General features: G+C 39.6%; 1 protein-coding gene and 1 long non-coding RNA gene across 2 annotated transcripts; one reads left to right on the top strand and one right to left on the bottom strand.

Annotated features, from left to right (window-relative positions):
• Positions 1-394: 394 nt before the first annotated feature.
• Positions 395-12,327, bottom strand: LOC118105516 (myosin heavy chain, fast skeletal muscle). Its single transcript, XM_035153383.2, has 41 exons — positions 12,261-12,327; positions 12,065-12,115; positions 11,569-11,784; positions 11,163-11,306; positions 10,243-10,399; positions 10,122-10,149; positions 9,885-9,996; positions 9,707-9,799; positions 9,536-9,599; positions 9,334-9,432; positions 9,127-9,230; positions 8,550-8,688; positions 8,299-8,417; positions 7,909-8,058; positions 7,607-7,777; positions 7,211-7,517; positions 7,023-7,093; positions 6,831-6,918; positions 6,628-6,745; positions 6,421-6,544; positions 6,196-6,332; positions 5,831-6,086; positions 5,506-5,748; positions 5,245-5,421; positions 5,020-5,165; positions 4,629-4,719; positions 4,109-4,498; positions 3,895-4,021; positions 3,669-3,787; positions 3,348-3,544; positions 3,082-3,265; positions 2,824-2,989; positions 2,406-2,530; positions 2,018-2,326; positions 1,730-1,933; positions 1,520-1,645; positions 1,256-1,426; positions 1,061-1,165; positions 852-947; positions 640-771; positions 395-537 (listed from the first exon to the last, which is right to left on the bottom strand). The coding sequence occupies exons 3-41, from the start codon at positions 11,770-11,772 to the stop codon at positions 517-519; spliced, it is 5,814 nt and encodes a 1,937-aa protein (XP_035009274.1). The 5' UTR covers positions 11,773-11,784; positions 12,065-12,115; positions 12,261-12,327; the 3' UTR covers positions 395-516.
• A 1,057-nt stretch (positions 12,328-13,384) lies between these two features.
• On the top strand, positions 13,385-16,238 carry LOC118105520. The gene is made up of 4 exons (XR_004695128.1): positions 13,385-13,534; positions 14,338-14,408; positions 15,378-15,476; positions 16,038-16,238. It is a non-coding gene; the product is annotated as an uncharacterized LOC118105520 (long non-coding RNA).
• Positions 16,239-19,451: the final 3,213 nt, after the last annotated feature.

Here is a 19,451-nt window from a genome sequence, read left to right on the forward strand (position 1 = left end):
ACCTTTAAAGAGCTCAGAGTTAAGTAACACTTTAAAAAGACCCTTTTCTAAAAGCCAGTTCAAAATTGACAAGTACAGTACCTTAGTTCTAATATTGAAATAAAACTATTGCGGCACCACATATACTTTCTCTACTTGGTGTCAATATAGACATTTTGAAATAACATTTAAAATGTTATTTCAAAATCCTCTTACGTTTATTTAAAATGAAAAATCTAAATATCTATTGTTTGTAGCAGATATTGTCTGTATAACATCGTGCCATGTCCTTGTAACTTATTTGTGTGTCCTTGGTTACACACTGATTCATAGTGTAATTACCTGAAAACTTAATATTTAAACAGTAAATCAGTCATTTAAAAATGATTAGAAGGACAAAAAAGATGCAACAACACTCCATCTATCTTTTATTGCTTTTTTATATCACAGCCAGCATGCTTAACACGCCAAAGTGAACGAGTAACAAGACTCTCATATTTTATGACTTCTTGTTACTGTGTGACATTGACTTCCTCCTCACTCCTCTGCATCCTTGGACTGTAATGAGAGGGGGGGAATGGAATATAAAACATTTGACCAGATAATCTAAATTTGCTGAAATGAGCACTTGTACAAAAGTAATTAATGTCAGATTTTTACCTTGACGATTTCCCGACTCTTGGCCCTCAGCTTGTTGACCTGAGACTCGGCGATGTCGGCTCGCTCCTGAGCCTCCTCCATCTCGTGCTGAACCTTCCTGTACCTGGACAGGTGAGTGTTGGCCTGCTCCTCCTGTTGTATAAGGCACATTGAAGTCAAAATGTGTAGACTGACATTTGCATGACACGTGTCATTATGAGGAGTGTACTCACAGATTCCTCAGCCTGCCTCTTGTAGGCCTTCACTTTGAGCTGCAGCTTGTCCACCAGATCCTGAAGTCTGGAAACGGTCTTCTTGTCCTCCTCAGTCTGTTGCGAATCAGAAATGACAACCATGAGTAAACTGTCTTAATTACTGCAGATTATTAAGATTTATGGTATTTGTAGTAGTTTCATTATTATTGTATAAAATTGTAGTTGACCTGATAACTGAGTTCCTTTACTCTTCTCTCATATTTCCGCACTCCCTTGATAGCATCAGCACCACGCCTCTGTTCAGCATCTACTTCAGCCTCCAGTTCACGAACCTTGAATGAAGAAGAATTCAATGATTTAAAAGTTAAAATGTCATCCTCTTGTATAGTAAATATGAATTGGTATGTCTCTGTGCCACTTACTCTAGCCTCCAGTTTCTGGAGCTGCTTCTTGCCGCCCTTCATGGCCAGATTCTCAGCTTCATCCAGGCGGTGCTGCAGGTCCTTCACTGTCACCTCCATGTTCTTCTTCATCCTCTCCAAATGAGAGCTAGTGTCCTGCTCCTTCTTCAGTTCCTCTGCCATCATGGCTGCCTGAAATTTTGAAGAATTTCCGATTGTTTAAACTGTCAGAGAACTTCAATGTGAGAAATGGCTACTGTATAAACACATGTTAGGATATCTCACATCAGTGATGGCCTTCTTGGCCTTTTCTTCAGCATTTCTTGCTTCCTGAACAGAATCCTCCACTTCACCCTGGATCTGAATGAGGTCAGCCTCTAACTTCTTCTTGGTGTTGATGAGGCTGGTGTTCTGATGGAATAACATTTTTCATTATATGGTATATCGTAATTTTTAGGTTGCTAGGGGTCTCATGTTGCTTGAACCTTTATTTACCTGAGAGTGCAGCAGTCCCACGCGCTCGCTGGCATCAATCAGCTCCTGTTCAGCCACTTTGCGGCCTCTCTCCGTCTGCTCCAGTGCAGCTCTGAGCTCCTCGATCTCAGCCAGCATCAGGATGTTCCTGCGCTCCACCATGGCCACCTGCTCCTTCATTTCCTCATGACCTCTGATCGCTTCATCAAGGTGCAGTTGTGCATCCTAAATAAATCATAAAAACACATTTACAATGCAGTAGAAATAAAGTGAGCTTTACTTACAGTTTTCTTTGACCCTCCACCATACCTTAAGCTGCCCCTGCACGTTTCTCAGCTGTTTCTGGGATTCAGCTGCCTGTCGGTTGGCATGGCTCAGCTGAACCTCCATCTCATTCAGGTCTCCCTCCATCTTCTTCTTGATTCTCAGGGCATCGTTCCTGCTCCTGATCTCAGCGTCCAGCGTGCTCTGCATGGTCTCCATCACTCTCTGGCTGTTCCTCTTGATCTGCTCGATCTCCTCGTCCTTCTCAGCAAGTTTCCTGTCAATTTCACTCTTGACTTGGGTGAGCTCCAGCTGGACACGCAGGATCTTGGACTCCTCATGCTCCAGGGTAGCCTTGGACACAAAACATATTTATGTTGCACAGGTCCAGCAATATTAAAGTTGATTTCAATAAGAGGTATTTTGACAGTACCTCTGCCTCTTCAAGTGAAGTTTGGAGTTCAGACTTCTCAATTTCTGCAGTCTTTTTGGCTTTATCCAATTCATGAATGGTTTTTCCACTCTCACCAATTTGCTCAGTTAAATCAGAGATCTCGTCTGTAAGAAACATAGTGCATATGTTGTTTAAGAAAGTGTGATATTAATGATATAATACATATATCTATTTAAATAAACAGTACTCTGCACTTGTTCACTTCCAAAAACTGTAACATACTGCTGTACAGATGACGTTAATATAAAGTCACAGACCATACACAGTAAGCCTGTTGACCCACTGGGGGGCACACTCTTCATAACCTTTCCTTTTATACAAAGCATTTGAAATGGCTTTCCTGAAGTTCGATACCCTTAGTGTAGAAAGGAAAGTGCATTCTAAAAACTTTTCATACGTTGCAGGTTCTTGTTCTCCCTCTTCAGAGTCTCCAGGTGATCCAGAGTTTCTTCATATGAATTTTTCAGCTTGAACATCTCGGTGCTCAAAGAACGAGCCTCCTTCAGAGATCCCTCCAGCTCCGCCTGGCTCTCCTCATACTTCTGCTTCCACTCTGCAAGAACCTGAAAACATTAAGAAGACCAATGTTTTTTCAGCAATACATAATTCAGTGTCCTTCATTATAAAGCACTAAGAAGAAATAAAACAGTCTAACCTTATCAAAGTTCCTCTGCTTCTTGTCGAGGTTAGCAGCCAGAGCGTTGGCTCTCTCCACATCGATCATCAGGTCCTCCACTTCAGCGTGCAGTCTCTGTTTGGTCTTTTCCAGAGAGGCACATTTAGCATTCACAGCCTCGATGCATTCCTCTGCATCCTGAAGACGCTGGGCGAGCTTTTTCCTGTTAGAATAGATAATAAATGGGTTTATGAAAACTTGTGGATACATGTGGAAACAAGTGTGACTTCAGGACTGTCCATTACTTGGCCTCCTCCAGCTCCTCAGTGCGCTGAATGGCATCAGTCTCGTATTTGCTTCTCCACTGAGCCACCTCGCTGTTGGCCTTGGACATCCCTCGCTGCAGCTCACACTTGGCCTCCTGCTCCTCTTCATACTGCTCTCTGAGCAGGTCGCAGTCATGACGGGATGACTGCACAGCATGAGCCAGGGCATTCTTGGCCTTACAACGAAACAAAACCATTTTTATTAAGGAGATTCTTTGTCTGTCTCACTTCAAACGAAGAACTGCTTTAGTCATGCCACACTGCATATGTCTGGAGTCTGTGTTTTTAATGTGCACATACTTTAACTTCCTCTTCAACGTGTCTCTTGAGCTCTTCAATCTGCTGGGTGTAAGCTTGCTTGCTACGTGTTAGCTGAGAGACCAGGGCTTCTTTCTCCTCCACTTGGCGACTGAATTCACCTAAGACGCAACAGCAAATTAAAAAGTAATCCTAATGCAATTTTGCCATTGAATGACAAATAAGACTAATTGGCATTAGAAAACAATACTAATTTTTTTTTTCCTACCATTCTCTGTTTGCAGTCTTGCCCTTTGAACACTAATATCATTCAATTGTCGCACATGTTCTTCATTTCTGGTCTTCAGCTCACTCAATTGATCCTCAAGAGTACGACACATCTTCTCCAGATTGGCCTTAAATAAACAAAAAAATGTGTTGATGAAGTAAAGCAACATCATCTAATTCTGAGAGAGCTGAGGTTTTTAAGGTTTTAACTTTACCTTTGCTTTGGCAACAGCCTCCATGTTGCTGCTGAGGTCGTCGATCTCCATCTTGAATTCACTTTTCTCTTTCTCCAGCTTCTGTTTGACTCTCTGGAGGTTATCGATCTGCTCTCCCAGCTCCGCCGAGCTGTCAGCCTGCTTCTTGCGCAGAGCAGCAGCCGTGGCCTCGTGCTGTAGGGTGGACTCTTCAAGATCACGACGCAGCTTCAGAAACTCGGCCTCGCGCTTCTTGTTCATCTCGATTTGAACAGATGTCGCTCCTCCGGCCTCTTCCAGCCTCTCGCTGATCTCTTCAAGTTCCCTGGAGAGATCAGACCTCTGCTTCTCCACCTTGGCCCGAGCAGCTCTCTCAGCCTCGATCTCCTCCTCCAGCTCCTCAATACGAGCCTAATATTTTCCAAAACACAGATGAACACAACCACATTCTTATATTCTTTCTACAAGTCAAGCACATCTGGGCCATCCAACGTCAGTGGGGTGCAGTCAGTATTAGATGCTATTGAAAAACTGCGCCAACCTGAAGTTCTTTAATCTTCTTCTGAAGCTGAACAGAAAGTGATTGTTCATCCTCAATCTTGCTCAGAAGCTGGCTTGTTTCAAAGTCCTTCCTGTGAAGATAAACATTTCATAAACATTGGGAAAGAATTGTTAAACAAATTGTAACACATGGAAATGAGATTTCTACTGACTCTGATCATGATTTGCTGTCCGGTAATCGTAAAAACATTGATATAATCAGTTTTGATAGTGAAGTAGTATTCTTTAAATTTGTAGAAGAGCATGTAAACAGTACTCTGAGTTTGTGCTCTTTGATGAAAGGAGAATTTTACTATTGCTTCAGTACGTCCAGACAAACCAAGTTGGGTCAAACACGACTTCACTGTTTATATGAATGCTATTTCACTCACTTCTTTATTTTCTCGTCAGCCTGCTGCTTGTCGTTCTCCAGATCCATTAAGGATTCCTGGGCCAGCTTGAGATCTCCCTCAAGCTTTCTTTTGGCTCGTTCAAGGTCCATACGAAGCTTCTTTTCTTGCTCCAGAGAACCTTCGAGCTGTTTTAATCGAGAAGGGGTGTTAATTCTTATTTCTTTTTCACGAAGACTGAAATCACAGTTTGTTATTATTACTCACATCGTCCACTTGCTGCTCCAGCTTCACTTTAGCCTTCGTCAGAGTATTGACTTTGTCTTCCTCTGCCTGCAGATCATCCAGGGTCTGCTGATGAGCCTCTTGGAGGGCTTTCTTCTCTTTAGACAGCTTTGCAATGGTCTCATCTTGAGAAGCCATTTCCTCCACCAGGTTTTTAACCTAAAGGGTTTTAATAAATTGTTAATATTTGATCAAAGTACACAAAATGTACATTGTTTAATAAACTGAAGTTATGACCATCACCTTGTTCTCAGTGGCATGTTTCTCCTTTTCCACCTTGGCCAGCGTGAGCTCCAAGTCGTCAATGTCTTTCTTCAGCTCGGAGCATTCGTCCTCCAGCTTCCTCTTCTTTGCAGTCAACTCACCATTCATTTCCTCCTCGTCCTCCAGTCTCTCCGACGTCTCTTTGACTTTGGCCTCAAGCTGGATCTTGGATTTAATGAGCCCCTCACACCTTTCCTCAGCATCTGTGAGGTTTTCACCTTCCTAAAAGTAAAATCAAGCAAGTAGGTGATTGTTGAGGATATTAATTAGAAACAGACACAAAGAGCATGGTGATCATACTTACAGACTGCACTTGAAGCAAGAGATCATTCTTCTCCTGCAGCAGAGAAACCATCTTCTCTTCCAGCTCCTTCTTCTTGGCCAGAGCCTTCGCTAGCTCCTCTTTGGTCTTTTTAAAGTCCTCTTTCATTTGGACCATCTCTTTCTCAGTCTCTGCACTCTTCAGCAGGGGCTTGATCTTGAAGTACAGCTTCATCCATGGCCAGGTTTTGACATTCATGAATGAGCGGATGTTGTACTGAATAGAGTAAACTGCCTCCCTGGGGATGATCAAAGGAGTATCAAAAAAATAAAAAGATTCATTTATTCTTCAGCAAACAAATATGTGACTTAAAAATTACGTGTTAAAAGTAAAAATGTCAACAGCACCTGCGCTCTAGCATCTTGACAAACTCTCTCCTCATGAGGAAACCCCTGCAGAGAGCCTGAGTCATTGTGACCAGAATAGCAAGTTTTTCATCTCTCATCTCCTCCAGAGCTCCCAGAAGACCAGCTTTGAAGAATACCTGTAATATAGTATTACTTTACATGATGTTCTTCTACAGAATCAGGATTGCTGTAAATAAAAAAAACCTTAAGGGATGAATGGATTACCTTTGTGTGTCCAAACTTGTACTGAGTATGGTCGATATCAATAGAGCCCAAGAGTTTCTCTGAAGCCTTCTTGTTGTCAATGAACTGTCCCTCAGGGATGACACTGGCATTCAATACTTTGTATCTGATTTGAGGGAAATTTATCATTAATTAATAGTTTCGTATGAGACTATCAATTAAAAACAATTTGTCATCATTAGTAGTCACCTCTGCTTGAAGTCACCATATTGGATTCTGCTGGGGAAACCTTTCCTGCAGATCCTGATTCCTTCCAGCACACCGTTACACCTGAGCTGGTGGATGACCAGGAAGTTCTCCATAAGACCTTAAAGACATGTGAAATCCAGTTCTGTGTCACATGTGACAGTAGTCTTTATAAATGCATAAATTAATCCTGATAGTGGGATTACCTGGAGTCTTTGATTCATTTGGAATCAAACAACGTACAAAATGAGGATGAGTGCTCCTCAGGTTAGTCATCAGCTTCCCCAAATTCTCCTGAAATACAGAAGAAGAATAACCTTTTTAGTAGCATGTAGGAATATAATGGTTCACATATTGCTGTACACTTATGTCTTTAGGGTGTTAATTGTGGTTCTTACCCTGAACATAGCAGATACTGTCTGAAAAGACCCACCCTTCTTCTTCCCGGCTTTTTTACCACTACTTTCAGCTGTTACATGAAAATAGAATTTCAATAATATTCATCAACAAGTATTTTGACTTGGACTGTCTTAAGCTGTAGACAAATGGACACCTCCAGATTTGTTCTTATAGACGTGGTCCTTACCATCTGCTCCGGCGTGTGTTGCATAGAGTAGAGCCAGCAGTTTGACTGAAGACTTCTGGTAGAGCTGAACCACTGAGTCGTTCAGGGGGTCTTTGTTCTTTTCCAACCAGCCAGTGACATTGTAATCAACATTGCCAGCATAGTGCCCCAGAGAGAAGTGGGCCTCAGCTTTGCCTTTGGTAGGTTTTGGTTTCTCAAAGGCTTTGCTTTTACCAAGATGCTGGTCGTACAGTTTGTTCTTGAAGGTCATGTCTGACGCCTTGGGGAACATGCACTCCTCTTCAAGGATGGAGAAGATGCCCATTGGCTGTAATGAAGAAATTATTATTTAAAACAAAAAACCTTCGAGTCATCAGACAGTTTTCTATATTCATGAACATAAAGCAAGTTTCTCACCTTCTCAATAAGCTCAATGCAGGCGGCCAGATCCATACCAAAGTCAATGAACACCCATTCAATTCCCTCTTTCTTGTACTCTTCTTGCTCCAGGACAAACATGTGGTGGTTGAAAAACTGTTGCAGTTTTTCATTGGTGAAGTTGATGCACAGCTGCTCCAAGCTGTTGTACTAAAGAGATGAAAATGTCAAATTCTCATTCTCTTAGATTTGGTCTATCTCGACTTAAATATGAAAACGTTGATCAAAATGATTTAAATGAAGCTTTGTATGATTTTGTCTCATCAGCCAAACAGACTTACATCAAAGATTTCAAACCCTGCAATATCCAGGACACCGATGAAAGAGCTTCTTGCCTGCCTGGTGTCCAGCATCTCATTGATTCTGATGACCATCCACAAGAACATTTTCTCATAGATAGACTTGGAGAGAGCACTGACGGAATTGTTGACCTGATTTTACAAAAGAATTGTAAAACATTAAGAATTATACTGTTAAAATGAGCAAAACATGCTTCTATATTTATGGGATAAAGCAAGGGATATCGCTTAGAGAACTTTAATAAGAGGCTTTGTCAACATTAATTAAGAAGACTATCATCAGCATAAAAGAGGACCTAGATACTTGAAAAACATATTTGTGGTGTCTAAGTTAATTTTATCTCCTCTTTCCTCCTTTTTATCTCCACCTACCTGATTGACAGTTTGACCTTTGGTCACAAACTCGTTCCCAACCTTCACTCTGGGGTAGCAGAGAGCTTTGAGCAAATCAGCAGAGTTCAGGCCCATGAGGTAGGCGATTTTATCTGCCACTAAAAAACAGAACACCAAGTCATGGTTAAAATCCATAATACTGAGGTGACGTCATCAACGTACCTATTCATTAATTCACTAATCAAAACCTGTGCTACAACATAGAAGCTCATGGTATGTGGGTTTCTTACCCTCACTGCCGTCTGGCTCAGCCTGCTCTTCACGCGGCTTCAGCTTAAATTTCATGTTTCCGTGATGCATCACAGATCCAGTCAGCTTGAATATGCCGTTTTTCTCTTCTAAAGTGAAGCCCAGGATGTCGATGGCAGTCTGTGATAAAAAGAGAAGGTTTGAAACAAAAGCTTCTGTTGTTCTTTAGAATAAACACTCATTGCTGCCCCCTGCCTCCACAAATATTTAGCAATGCTTTGTCAAAACTAAAATCCAGGTACATGTAATCCCTTATAACACAAATCACATCTGGAGTTCCAAGGTGAAGACACTTACAGTTTTTCAAAATAAAGACATAGGTGGATTTATCATGTCTTTCTCCCACTAGCATCGGTAACAGCCTCAAAAATGACCTTATAATTGGATCAAACCCTCAATGACAAAAAGATAAACCCACCAAGCGTATTAAAAGTAGGATTCATTGCTGTAATGAATTGGTAACTTTGTGTCAGTAATAAAAACAGGAATTGTTTAAGTGATCATAAATCTGATTTGTTATAGGAGTAAATTTAAAAATCATAGTAAAGTCATCCTTACATCAGTGGCAATGAATTCTTCAATGTCATCGATACTCTTGACAGTGATTTCACCCTGACTGATCATGTGATAGTCATATGGATTTGTGGTGATCAGCAGAGCCTCTGCAGAAAAATAAATAAAAAAGATAGATGCAAAATAAATCAGAGCACATACAGTTCATTCTCTTGAAGACAATAAATACAACATTATTCACTCATTTCTTACCTGTGATCTCAGGTCTGTATCCGGTTGTGAGCTGGTAGAAGATGTGGTAGCTCCTCTCAGCAGACAACTGGAACGTAACTCGAGACTTCTCCAGCAGATCTATGTGGGTTTAAGTTATTAACAATTAAGGAACATCACCCCTGAAGAAGTTGACAACACAATGAAAATATGTTGCGCTATAAGTTTTCACAAAACATCTTACATGTTTCAATATCAGCTGAAGCCAGCTTTCCAGTTGAGCCAAAATGAATTCTGATGAACTTTCCCTGCGCAGAAACAGGTTAACATTAAAATCTAAATTCTGTCATGTTGAATGATCCTTGTCACAAAACAGCAAACAATCTACAATAAGTTAAATTAGAAAAAAACTTACAAAACGAGAGGAATTGTCATTCCTCACAGTCTTGGCATTGCCATAAGCTTCCAACAGAGGGTTTGCGGCAATGATTTGATCTTCCAGTGACCCCTAAACATAAAAATAATTTGGTCGGCTTTTTACTCAGCTTTTCATGATTTTAGATTTCATATAAATATTGTTTGACTTCTCTTACCTGCATTTTTCCAGAAGTATGTTCAACTTTTTTTCCACCAGCCACTGCGATTGTCGCAAAGTACTGGATGACACGTTTGGTGTTGACGGTCTTTCCTGCACCGGATTCTCCGCTGGGTTTGAGGATGTGTAAAAAGTATTATAAATATCAATTTATTATCATTAGAAAACACTTCTAATAATTTATTTTACTACTGTTCCCAAGACCTATGAATAATATAAAACAATTCACACTTACGTAATCAGAATTGACTGGTTTTCTCTGTCTGTAAAATATTCAAACAATATACAAGTTTACTCCTCCACTGTAAGTACAGCAGCTTTTATGGAGACATAGTAATTTAAAAATTGATAAATACCTTGGAGCATGAACTGATAGGCGTTATCAGAGATGGAGAAGATGTGGGGTGGAGCCTCAATCCTCTTCTTTCCTCTGTATCCTGCTACAACCCCTGAATCATACACTGGGAGCCACTTGTAGGGATTCACAGTGACGCAGAACAGCCCGGAGTAGGTCTGTGGAGACAGAGGGTATTCTTACTGACACATGTCTTCCCATCGTCATTGTATATATTTTTTTTTAGAAGTTGATGCTTCAGGAGAAAAACATCCCTAAAACTTACCTATGACCACATCACAAAAAAATATTTAAAGCATCACTATGTAGCTCTAACTGAGTAACAGCGCCCTCTGCAGCCACATTGGTGATTATATCTGTGGGGCTCTGTGTTCCGAGCGATTAGGTGGTTTTCATGTGGAGAGAAAGCTCTGACTGCATTGAAGTGAAAACAAAACTCAAAGGTGGCTCTTCCTCATTGGTTTTTAATGACCTCTACATCTTTTTAACTGATCTACAGTTCATCATCACTCTTGAACCTGCTGGGTCCGACAATTGAAGCTTCTACAGTCAGTCAGTCAGTCATGCCTACGAACTCACCAAAGTTACATAGAGCAATAACATTCAGGGTGAAGAGGGGGAATGAAAGCAGCATCATTCTCCCTGTTCTAAGTCAGTGAACTATCCAACAAAATTCAAAGCTGATATTTTGAAGTGAAAAAGTTGCATAGTGTTGCTTTAAAATAGGCAAGCCATCATCTGGATACACCAGAGTCATTTGGAGACACGTCCAGTGGACTGATGAGCTCTTCAGTCAAAATCACAAAAGTTGTGACAGCAACTGTGTTTGAATCCTAATTTTTAAGGTTATCAAAAGGTTGGTGAAACTTCTGCATGCATGGATACGATATGAAAGTAATCTCTTCTCTCCATAGAACTCACGTAGATCATCCACGCTGAGTAACGCTCTTTGAGGTTATACAGCACAGAAGGCTCACTGAGGTGGGTCATCATGGCCATGTCCTCGATCTTATCATACTTGGGAGGGTTCATGGGGAAGATTTCAGTGTCTTTTACAGTGAGAGTCTGCCAAAGAGACAGAAGAGGCACAGAAATAAAATGAGTTACCAACAAGCGTTCATTTTGTCGTGTCTAATTTGTCATCAGATTTTAAAGTCTTCGCTTCTAATCAGAAATTATAAATTTTCATTTTTGGAAATTCATTTGGACATATTATTTTTAATTCATTTTTATCTTTTACTTTTCAAAACATCTTTTCACCCTATCAATATAGTGCAGAACCTACAACATGTAAAGCAAAGCAAAACTAAAGTGTTTTCATTCTTACCTTTCCACAGAAAGTCTCCACTGTGACTTTGCCGCCCTCCTTCTTGATGAGTTTCCCTTTGAGGTACATCTCAGCCGGCTCGGTCACAAAGAACGCTGATTTAGCATCAAACGGCGTGTTCTGAGCCTCAAGCCTCTCTCTCTCTGGCTTCCGGAGGTAAATGGCTGCCAGGCCAAAACACTCCATTTCCGGGTCCCCACTCATGATGACCCTTTACTGCAGGTGATGAAACAAGACGATAGTCATTTATTTTGAATTCTAGGGAAGTAGATAGATAGATGCGCTACTGGTGCCGCATGCAGTGTCTAATAATACTGTTGTTACCAATGGTCTAAAACTGGTTTAAGACAGCTACTGTACCTACTAGGCTTGGCAAAGTACAAACAACATTGATGTCGATAGGGTACTATGAGTTTAGTACATGTACACTGTTAATAAAGTAAACTATTAAGTTATTAGTGTCCTGGACAGTAGCTCAGGTAAACTGTGTGTTTACCTTGGAGCACACCAGGTAAGCAGGGGGGTTTCTGGCAGACTTCAGTGCAGACTGAAAAGAAAAAAAAGAATAATGATCACAAAGGTTATTGCTCACGAGAGTTACATGTTTATCTAATAGTTCTACTATTTAAACCAAATATTTGATAAGAAACATGCATTGTATTGTATGTGCTGACTCACTATGTGAGACTTACCTTTACTGGGTGCCTGTCCCCGGTGGAGGTTTGTGGATCCGTTTATATAGAGTGATGGGAGCCTATCACATGTGTCATGCTGTATTTGGTCATGTTTCTTGGCATTGTGCTTGTGCAGTAGTTTCTTACCTCTAGGTGCAACATAACACAGTTTATTGGATGTTTCCACGCCAGGTCGTTGAGTGACGGTAGAATTGTTGGGAATTAGGGTTTTTGGAAATATTGTATAATATTCCAGTATTCCTGGACAATTAGGATGCTGTGATGTCTATAGCATCGGTTGTCTGATGTGAGGATGAGAGCATCTTTTTGTCATAATACATATATTTTATTGTTATGAATTAAAGACAAACTGATGAGAGGGTGGTTCTGCTTGTGGATACCATACATTTAAATAAGGTACATGTATGCGGTCGGTTCAGTTCTTGCAGAAGCTTAAGTCAGTAATTGCCTACAGTCCAAAGGTGTGACCAATGCAGCTTTTTTGCACAGCTGTTCTTGCGCAACAGTGACCCTGTGCTATGCCTTGGAGAAGCTTCAAAAAGTCACTGATATAGTGTTTCACAGTCCTTACAAGTCAGAAATTATTAAAAAAAATGAAATGAGTGCCAGTGACCTTTTAAAAAAAAAAAAAAGAAAGGAGGGATTGCCAAGGGATTGTTTCTCACAACAGTGCCAACAGCTGTTCTTATTATTGCTCTGAAGGCATACACAAGGGAGAGGGGGACCGTCCCTAAATGTAGAGTGACTGAGTGATGGATCCCGGCTACGCTTCCTCAATGTTTCAGAAATCTCTTCACCCTTTACGTGAAGATTTGCTTTTATGCACATGAAATATGAGGATGTTTATCGTCACATTCATTATGAAGCTTTACTGTTCATTAGATAGTGTGAGGAGATGTCAAAGATGACGAGTTTACCATTCTTGCCAAGAAAGTCACCTCACCCTGAACAGTGAGGTTAGAGCCCCATTAACTTCTGTTTCTATTGGCTCTTCTTACGGGCATCCAATAAGAAGAATACATTCTAAAGTGGTTACCAACATGATAAAATGAGCCTCTGTCTCCAGCAACCGTGTGGGTTACATGATTCCTGCTTGGAAATCTTCTGTCTTATTAGGGCAAAACTCAAATATAGCACAAGGCTTGTGCCGATCCTCGGGCCAAATGCCACATGCTCAAGAGGCTTATTGTGTTTTTATGGCCTTTGATCTCCATGTGTCACTTTCTTCATTTGTCAAGCAGCAACAACTGTGCTCAGGATAACAAACCAAGGTGAGTAACATTCCCGTCCACTCGCTCGCCACAAACACCATGGATATACTTTCACATTAACAGTAGCATCCATGTTTAACCTTGTAAGTACACAAACATTTTTATTGTATTTGTGAAACGTGTTGTTTTGTATTATATATATTGTTTTTTTTCAAAGGTAAAATTTCTGCTTGAAGGTTTGTGTGTTGCCCACTGGTTTGAAACCCACACTAGTAGTTACATGTAAGCACTGATCGTCTATGGACTGACTCTTTAAACCTTTTCCTCAAGACTGAATATATGTCGCGTCATTCACACTATCTAGACATGTTGTTATGGTTATTATATAACGGCGAATTGAAATATTTATAACATTTCAGCGCCAATGTGTTTGGAATGATGCAAATGTCACACTGACTAACTCCTTGACCTCCGGGATGAGCTTCTCCTTTACGTCTTTATAGAAAATGCTCTGTTCATGCGTCAGGTTGTAAATTGTCACACTGCCCTTCAACCTTCTAATGTGTGCTCCCGTTAAACTGTATCACTTGTCACTTCGGAGAGAGATAACATTTTGCTTTTGATGAGGTTTAGTGTTTGTTGGTTGTAAGGAGTGTTACTGATGTTGGTGGTGGGGGGTCAACCGCATCTTATAAACACCAGAGGGAGCCTCAAGTTGCAAAGGTGCAAACAAGCTTCTTATATTACCAGCTACTCTATCATCATCCTCCTCTGCTCTCCTAATAATACACCATCTACTCACAATGACGGGCATTAAATAGAATGTGGTTGGTTTACAACAAGGTACGCTTGTTCCTATTCAGGGTCACGGAGGAATTGTTGGATTTAATCCGACCATGTATTGGACAGAAGACGCAGTTCATCTTAAAATATGGTATGACACATTTACACACAATTTTTTTATGTTTAAATGTTTGATTACATATGTGACTTTGTCTGGTCTTTTTGCTGCAGGTGTTGACATGTTTGTGTCTGTTTTCATTTTAGTGTGAGTTCACTAACCACTGATATTGCACATTGATCTTAGAAATATTAAATTTAGGTAATTGATTTCCTGTATAAACTCACTGTGGCCGTAATTCATTACTTTACTACTGTGTCGTATGTATCCTTTGTCAATAATACTGCAATGTGTCTTATTGACAGTAATGCTGTTCGTAAAATTTTTTATCATTATCTTGATTAGAAACAGTAGACAATGAAACTGATTGCCTTCACTCAGATATGCTGTTGCTGCATGAACAATGTCTTGTGCTCCAGCTGCTGCTGTGAACTTGTAAAACCTCCGCGCTCAGATTTCCACTCTCGCTCTTAGGTCTTAGTGAAATGACCCCGTCAAAATTCCCCAACCAATAGTATGCCAGGTATGACTTTGACAAACACTGCCTCAAGTGGGCACATTCGCTTGACTTATTACAGTTACTCATGGGTGGTAACTGTTTAACCAGGTTCAGCAGATTTCTCATCAGCATTCTCAAATGAGAAAATGCATTATGTTCACAATGAACTGGTAACTGATACGGTTAGATGCATATTGAGTAGGTGTATATATGTCAAGATGTCCCCACTTACTCTACAGCATGGTTCTATTGTAGTTTTCCCATCATGCAACTCAATGTCATTTTTCAATTAGATTATCTTCTTGCCTCCTAAATTCCAACTTCTATCAAACCTTGTGTAAAATAGATTGAGAGTTTCTGTAAACAAACCATTTCCCTAATGACTAAGTAGAAGATAAAACAACTGATTTAAAAACAAAACACACCCTTCCATCAATAAAAGCAATTAACAATAACAAAAACGGACTAAAACAACAAACTAATGCTGTTGCTCATCTACACAGGAAGTGGAAGAAGAAGAAAGATGACCTGAGTGAAAAGGACTATCTGCTAATCCACATCATCTGAGGGAAACATCACAGAAATGTTAAACTGAGCTGCAGGTATGATACTGATTATATTTGTTACTGGAAATGATATTCAAAATCTACACAAACAATCAAGAAAGCCTTAATTGCACAAGGTTTATTTAATTTACAAATCATTAAGCAGTTTGTGTATGATTAAGAAATGGAAAGGCACAGAAATGAAGTGAAGAACTTGATACCTGTTTGTCTGCCTGTGTTGGAACCACTAACCTGAGGGAGACAGAAATAATCAGAATTAGAAACATGTCAATATATGAATGAAAATATCACTAAATACAAAACTTAGACACGTGCAAAATGCAGGTAAATCAATACTTTTAAAACTGTTTTCAAAAATCTAAACAATAAATATAAAACATACAAATAGATATTGTGGATTGAATAACCATGTAATAACTTCTAACTTGTTTTTTGTCATGGACATACTGAATATCTAATGCACATTTTAATTTAATTAGAATTAGAATTGAATATTAAATTCAATGAAAACTAATCGATAGTTTCTTATGAAAGGGCCATTCCCACAAATGTAAATAAAGTTAAATATTCTTTTTTTTCTTTTTAATCTCTGTGGAGGTGAGGGCGCTCTCCCAGCCCCCTCACCTCCACCACAGAGGATCAGTCAGCACAGGTGAGAGCTGGGAGACTGAAACACACAGGACACGGAGAGACTCTGGAAGAGACCGACGGAGCTGTAAAGCTAGTTGCCTTTAGTTGAAGTTTATTTATGTTTGTTCATGTGTGTTGGTGATTAAATAAAATATGCTGAAGTCCGAATGGTTGTCTCTGGTTGCTGTGGTGAGAGCCCCGTGGCATGGTCAACTGCCACAATCTCAACGGTGCATCCACTATAACTTGGCCTGTAACTCAAATACCTCAATGCACCATGTGGGATCCAGTTCCATCAAAAGACTATTGTTTACTTGTGATTTATTAAACATAAATATTAGCAGTTATTCTGAAATGCCCAAGTCTTTAACAGAGGATTGCTTCAGCATTATCAAACTTACCAAAAGAATTCACGAGGAGTCTGTGACTGACAGCTTCCCACATTCACATCTTTGTTCAGGAAAGTCAAAAATGAGCTGGAAACAACCAGAGATAAACTGGCATTCCTCATTCTCAGTTCAGCCAAATGAATACAAATAAACTAGTTTTGTCTAAATGAAGATACGGACTGTGTTCACATTTACATACGTGTATTCAAGTGTATTTACAGAAGCAGCAAGCATTAAATATCACACTTCTGGGGTCAAGTGGGTAGAGTGGGTCATCCGTCGGTGGTTAGATAGTTGGCTCCTCCTGTCTGCACGTCAAAGTCTCGATGACAAAATGAATTCAGTCCATTTACCCCCAACAGGCCTCCTGCCTTCACCTCATCTCCACACAATATACAATGATGAAATATTATGAAACCATTTATTATTAAATTGATTAAAGTATTATAAAACATTTTCCCTTTGTGAAAAGATAAGATATACAGTATGACAGGAGACATCTAGAAATGCATTACGTATTTCAAAGAGTTATCATCTGCCAGCAGCCAACCTTTGACTGCCAAGAGCTACTTGATATTTGACACTGATTGTATCAGTATCATAAACATGCTGTTAAGTGACTGTCAGTAAACCATCCTAATTACTCCTCTGCATTCAGCTATGGAGGTATTGAGCTGTGAATAGTTCTGTAGCACATACAGTTAAATGTGATGAATATCACATTAACAAACTGAAGAGCAGAGGTTGAATGTCAGTGATATCTACTTTAAAAAAAACGTCCAAGCAAATGGCTGCATTGTCACTAGGTGTCATTTTACAATATCTCAAATGCAATAGATGTTATGATAAGAGATGGCATTACCATTACGGCCAGCCATATCACAAATCCTTAAAATCAACTTTATTTTATAGAGCAATGTCAAAATACAAAACAGAACAGACAAATGAATGCAATAATCATAATGAGATGCAGACTGGTGGTATATGTTTTCATGATTCTTAAAAAAGTAGATCACATAAAAATTGCATGTCATTAACATCTTTGCATCTCCCATTAATTCATAAATTAAATCATACCAGTTGTCAAGTCTAAACTTTACAGGTTACTACTACAATACTCTAAGTTGTACACTCTGAACATATAAATATATATATATTACTTTAGATATTTAACTTACCTGAACTTGAAGCTTTCATTTTCATAACTGCAGTTATAAATGTTTCTCTTTTGGTGCCGACTCAATAAAACAACAAAAGAAATCACTTTAAAGATTTCTATTTTCCTCGGCTCCATCCCGGTCTTCACTTACTTCAAATCCTGTCTCACTCAAGACCAAGTGGCAACACACACACACACACTCACACACACACACACACACACACACACACACACACACACACACACACACACACACACACACACGCACACACACGCACACACACGCACACACACGCACACACACACAATCCTCAGTGTGCTGCGTAACACCTGTACAGAGATGTCGTATTTATCACACACTTGGGAATATTTGAGGTCACAAATGTCTTGACCTCCCTGAAGGCTTGATCGTGTTTATTCAAACCCAGCAGATGTTCGTCTGTTTTCATTGACAAACTGATTATGTATCAAATATCTAAGAAATAAAAAATAGTAGATGAAAACAAAGACTTAAAAACCAATCAGTTCAGAATATGCAGCATACTTTTACATCATACTGTTATAAACCCATAAACTGTACTGAATTATACAGGCTTTGTTTCTATGTGTGGCTCATGTCAAATTAGAGCAGCTGCACTATTTAGACGACTCAGGCATGTGAACTTCCCACATTGTTTCACTTCTAATCTGCTTTTTATTAGATATGTTTCCTCAATTACAATTTAATCTTAATTAGCTTAGAGCAAAGTCACAATACATTAACAGCACACTGTTTCGTCTACATTACTGGCTGACACAACACAACATGGCCCATCCCACAAAACTACACCGATGACACAACTGGTCATAAAAGAGGAATGAAATTATCATGTATTCAATTAGTTTTGATTTCATATTTCATATCTTTACATGTTATCAACAAATGGAAACAAATGCTGCTTATAAATCATGACCATTTGTATTTTTACAAGAAAAAGCTTTTGATTTGATTGAAATATGCAAACAATGAATCTGATCATATAGCATGGTGTCACATTGGAACACACAGGCGCTGCAACTAACAATACTTCTGATATAAACTTTGCACAGAAAGGACCACACAGGTGAACGTACCTCATTTGTGTGGCATAGTTTTCCAGGTTTTGTAGCGTCAGAGAACCCTGCAGGAACCAAACAATACATGGTGCTCGCACATTAAACTCCTCAAACTGAGTGGAACAGAACCAACTACAAACCACTGTGGATCTCCACTTTGCACAAAACAAAACTAAATTGAACTTGATAGGATATGACTTAGTCACAATGCTGATATTCTGTCACAGGAATTCACAGCTTCACAGTGTGGATATTTTTCTGAGGTTCTTAGTAACAGGATGCTGACGTACAGCTGACATGTAATTAACACGGGCGTTTGATGCATTTGTAAACATTTGCAAAAGTCAGAGCGTGGGTCTTTGGGAGCTGGAGGCTATATTTGTATTAAGTCCTAATAAGACTGTAAAGAAAGGCCAGACATATTGAATGTCACCTTTTATTGTAACTGAATCACACCACAAGAGAAAACTTCCCAGGCGTCATCCTTCTTTGGTGAAAGCACAACAGCATAATGGACGATAATGGATCCTAAATTAGCTTCGACTAAACACTCGGGCCGCTTTGCTCAAGAGATGTTTGAGAAAAAATGTGGTTGATGGAATAACTGACTTAACTGAGTCTTAGCAGATGGAGATTGTGGTCCCGTAAAAATACTTTCTGCTGTGCATTCATTCCTATTTTTAATATATAAATCTCCTATAGAATCTCGATATGCAGTATTTATATTATTCCTCCGAG

This window comes from Hippoglossus stenolepis, chromosome 3 (genome assembly GCF_022539355.2).
Source record: "Hippoglossus stenolepis isolate QCI-W04-F060 chromosome 3, HSTE1.2, whole genome shotgun sequence".
NCBI classification, from domain to species: Eukaryota; Metazoa; Chordata; class Actinopteri; order Pleuronectiformes; family Pleuronectidae; genus Hippoglossus; species Hippoglossus stenolepis.

Coding starts and splice junctions, on each gene's coding strand:
- LOC118105516 (XM_035153383.2), bottom strand. CDS start 11,772: ATGAGTGGGGACCCGGAAATGGAGTGTTTTGGCCTGGCAGCCATTTAC. Junction 9,800..9,884: donor ATACTTCTGGAAAAATGCAG/GTAAGAGAAGTC, acceptor TTTTATGTTTAG/GGGTCACTGGAAGATCAAAT. Junction 4,720..5,019: donor GCTGACGAGAAAATAAAGAA/GTGAGTGAAATA, acceptor TTATCTTCACAG/GAAGGACTTTGAAACAAGCC.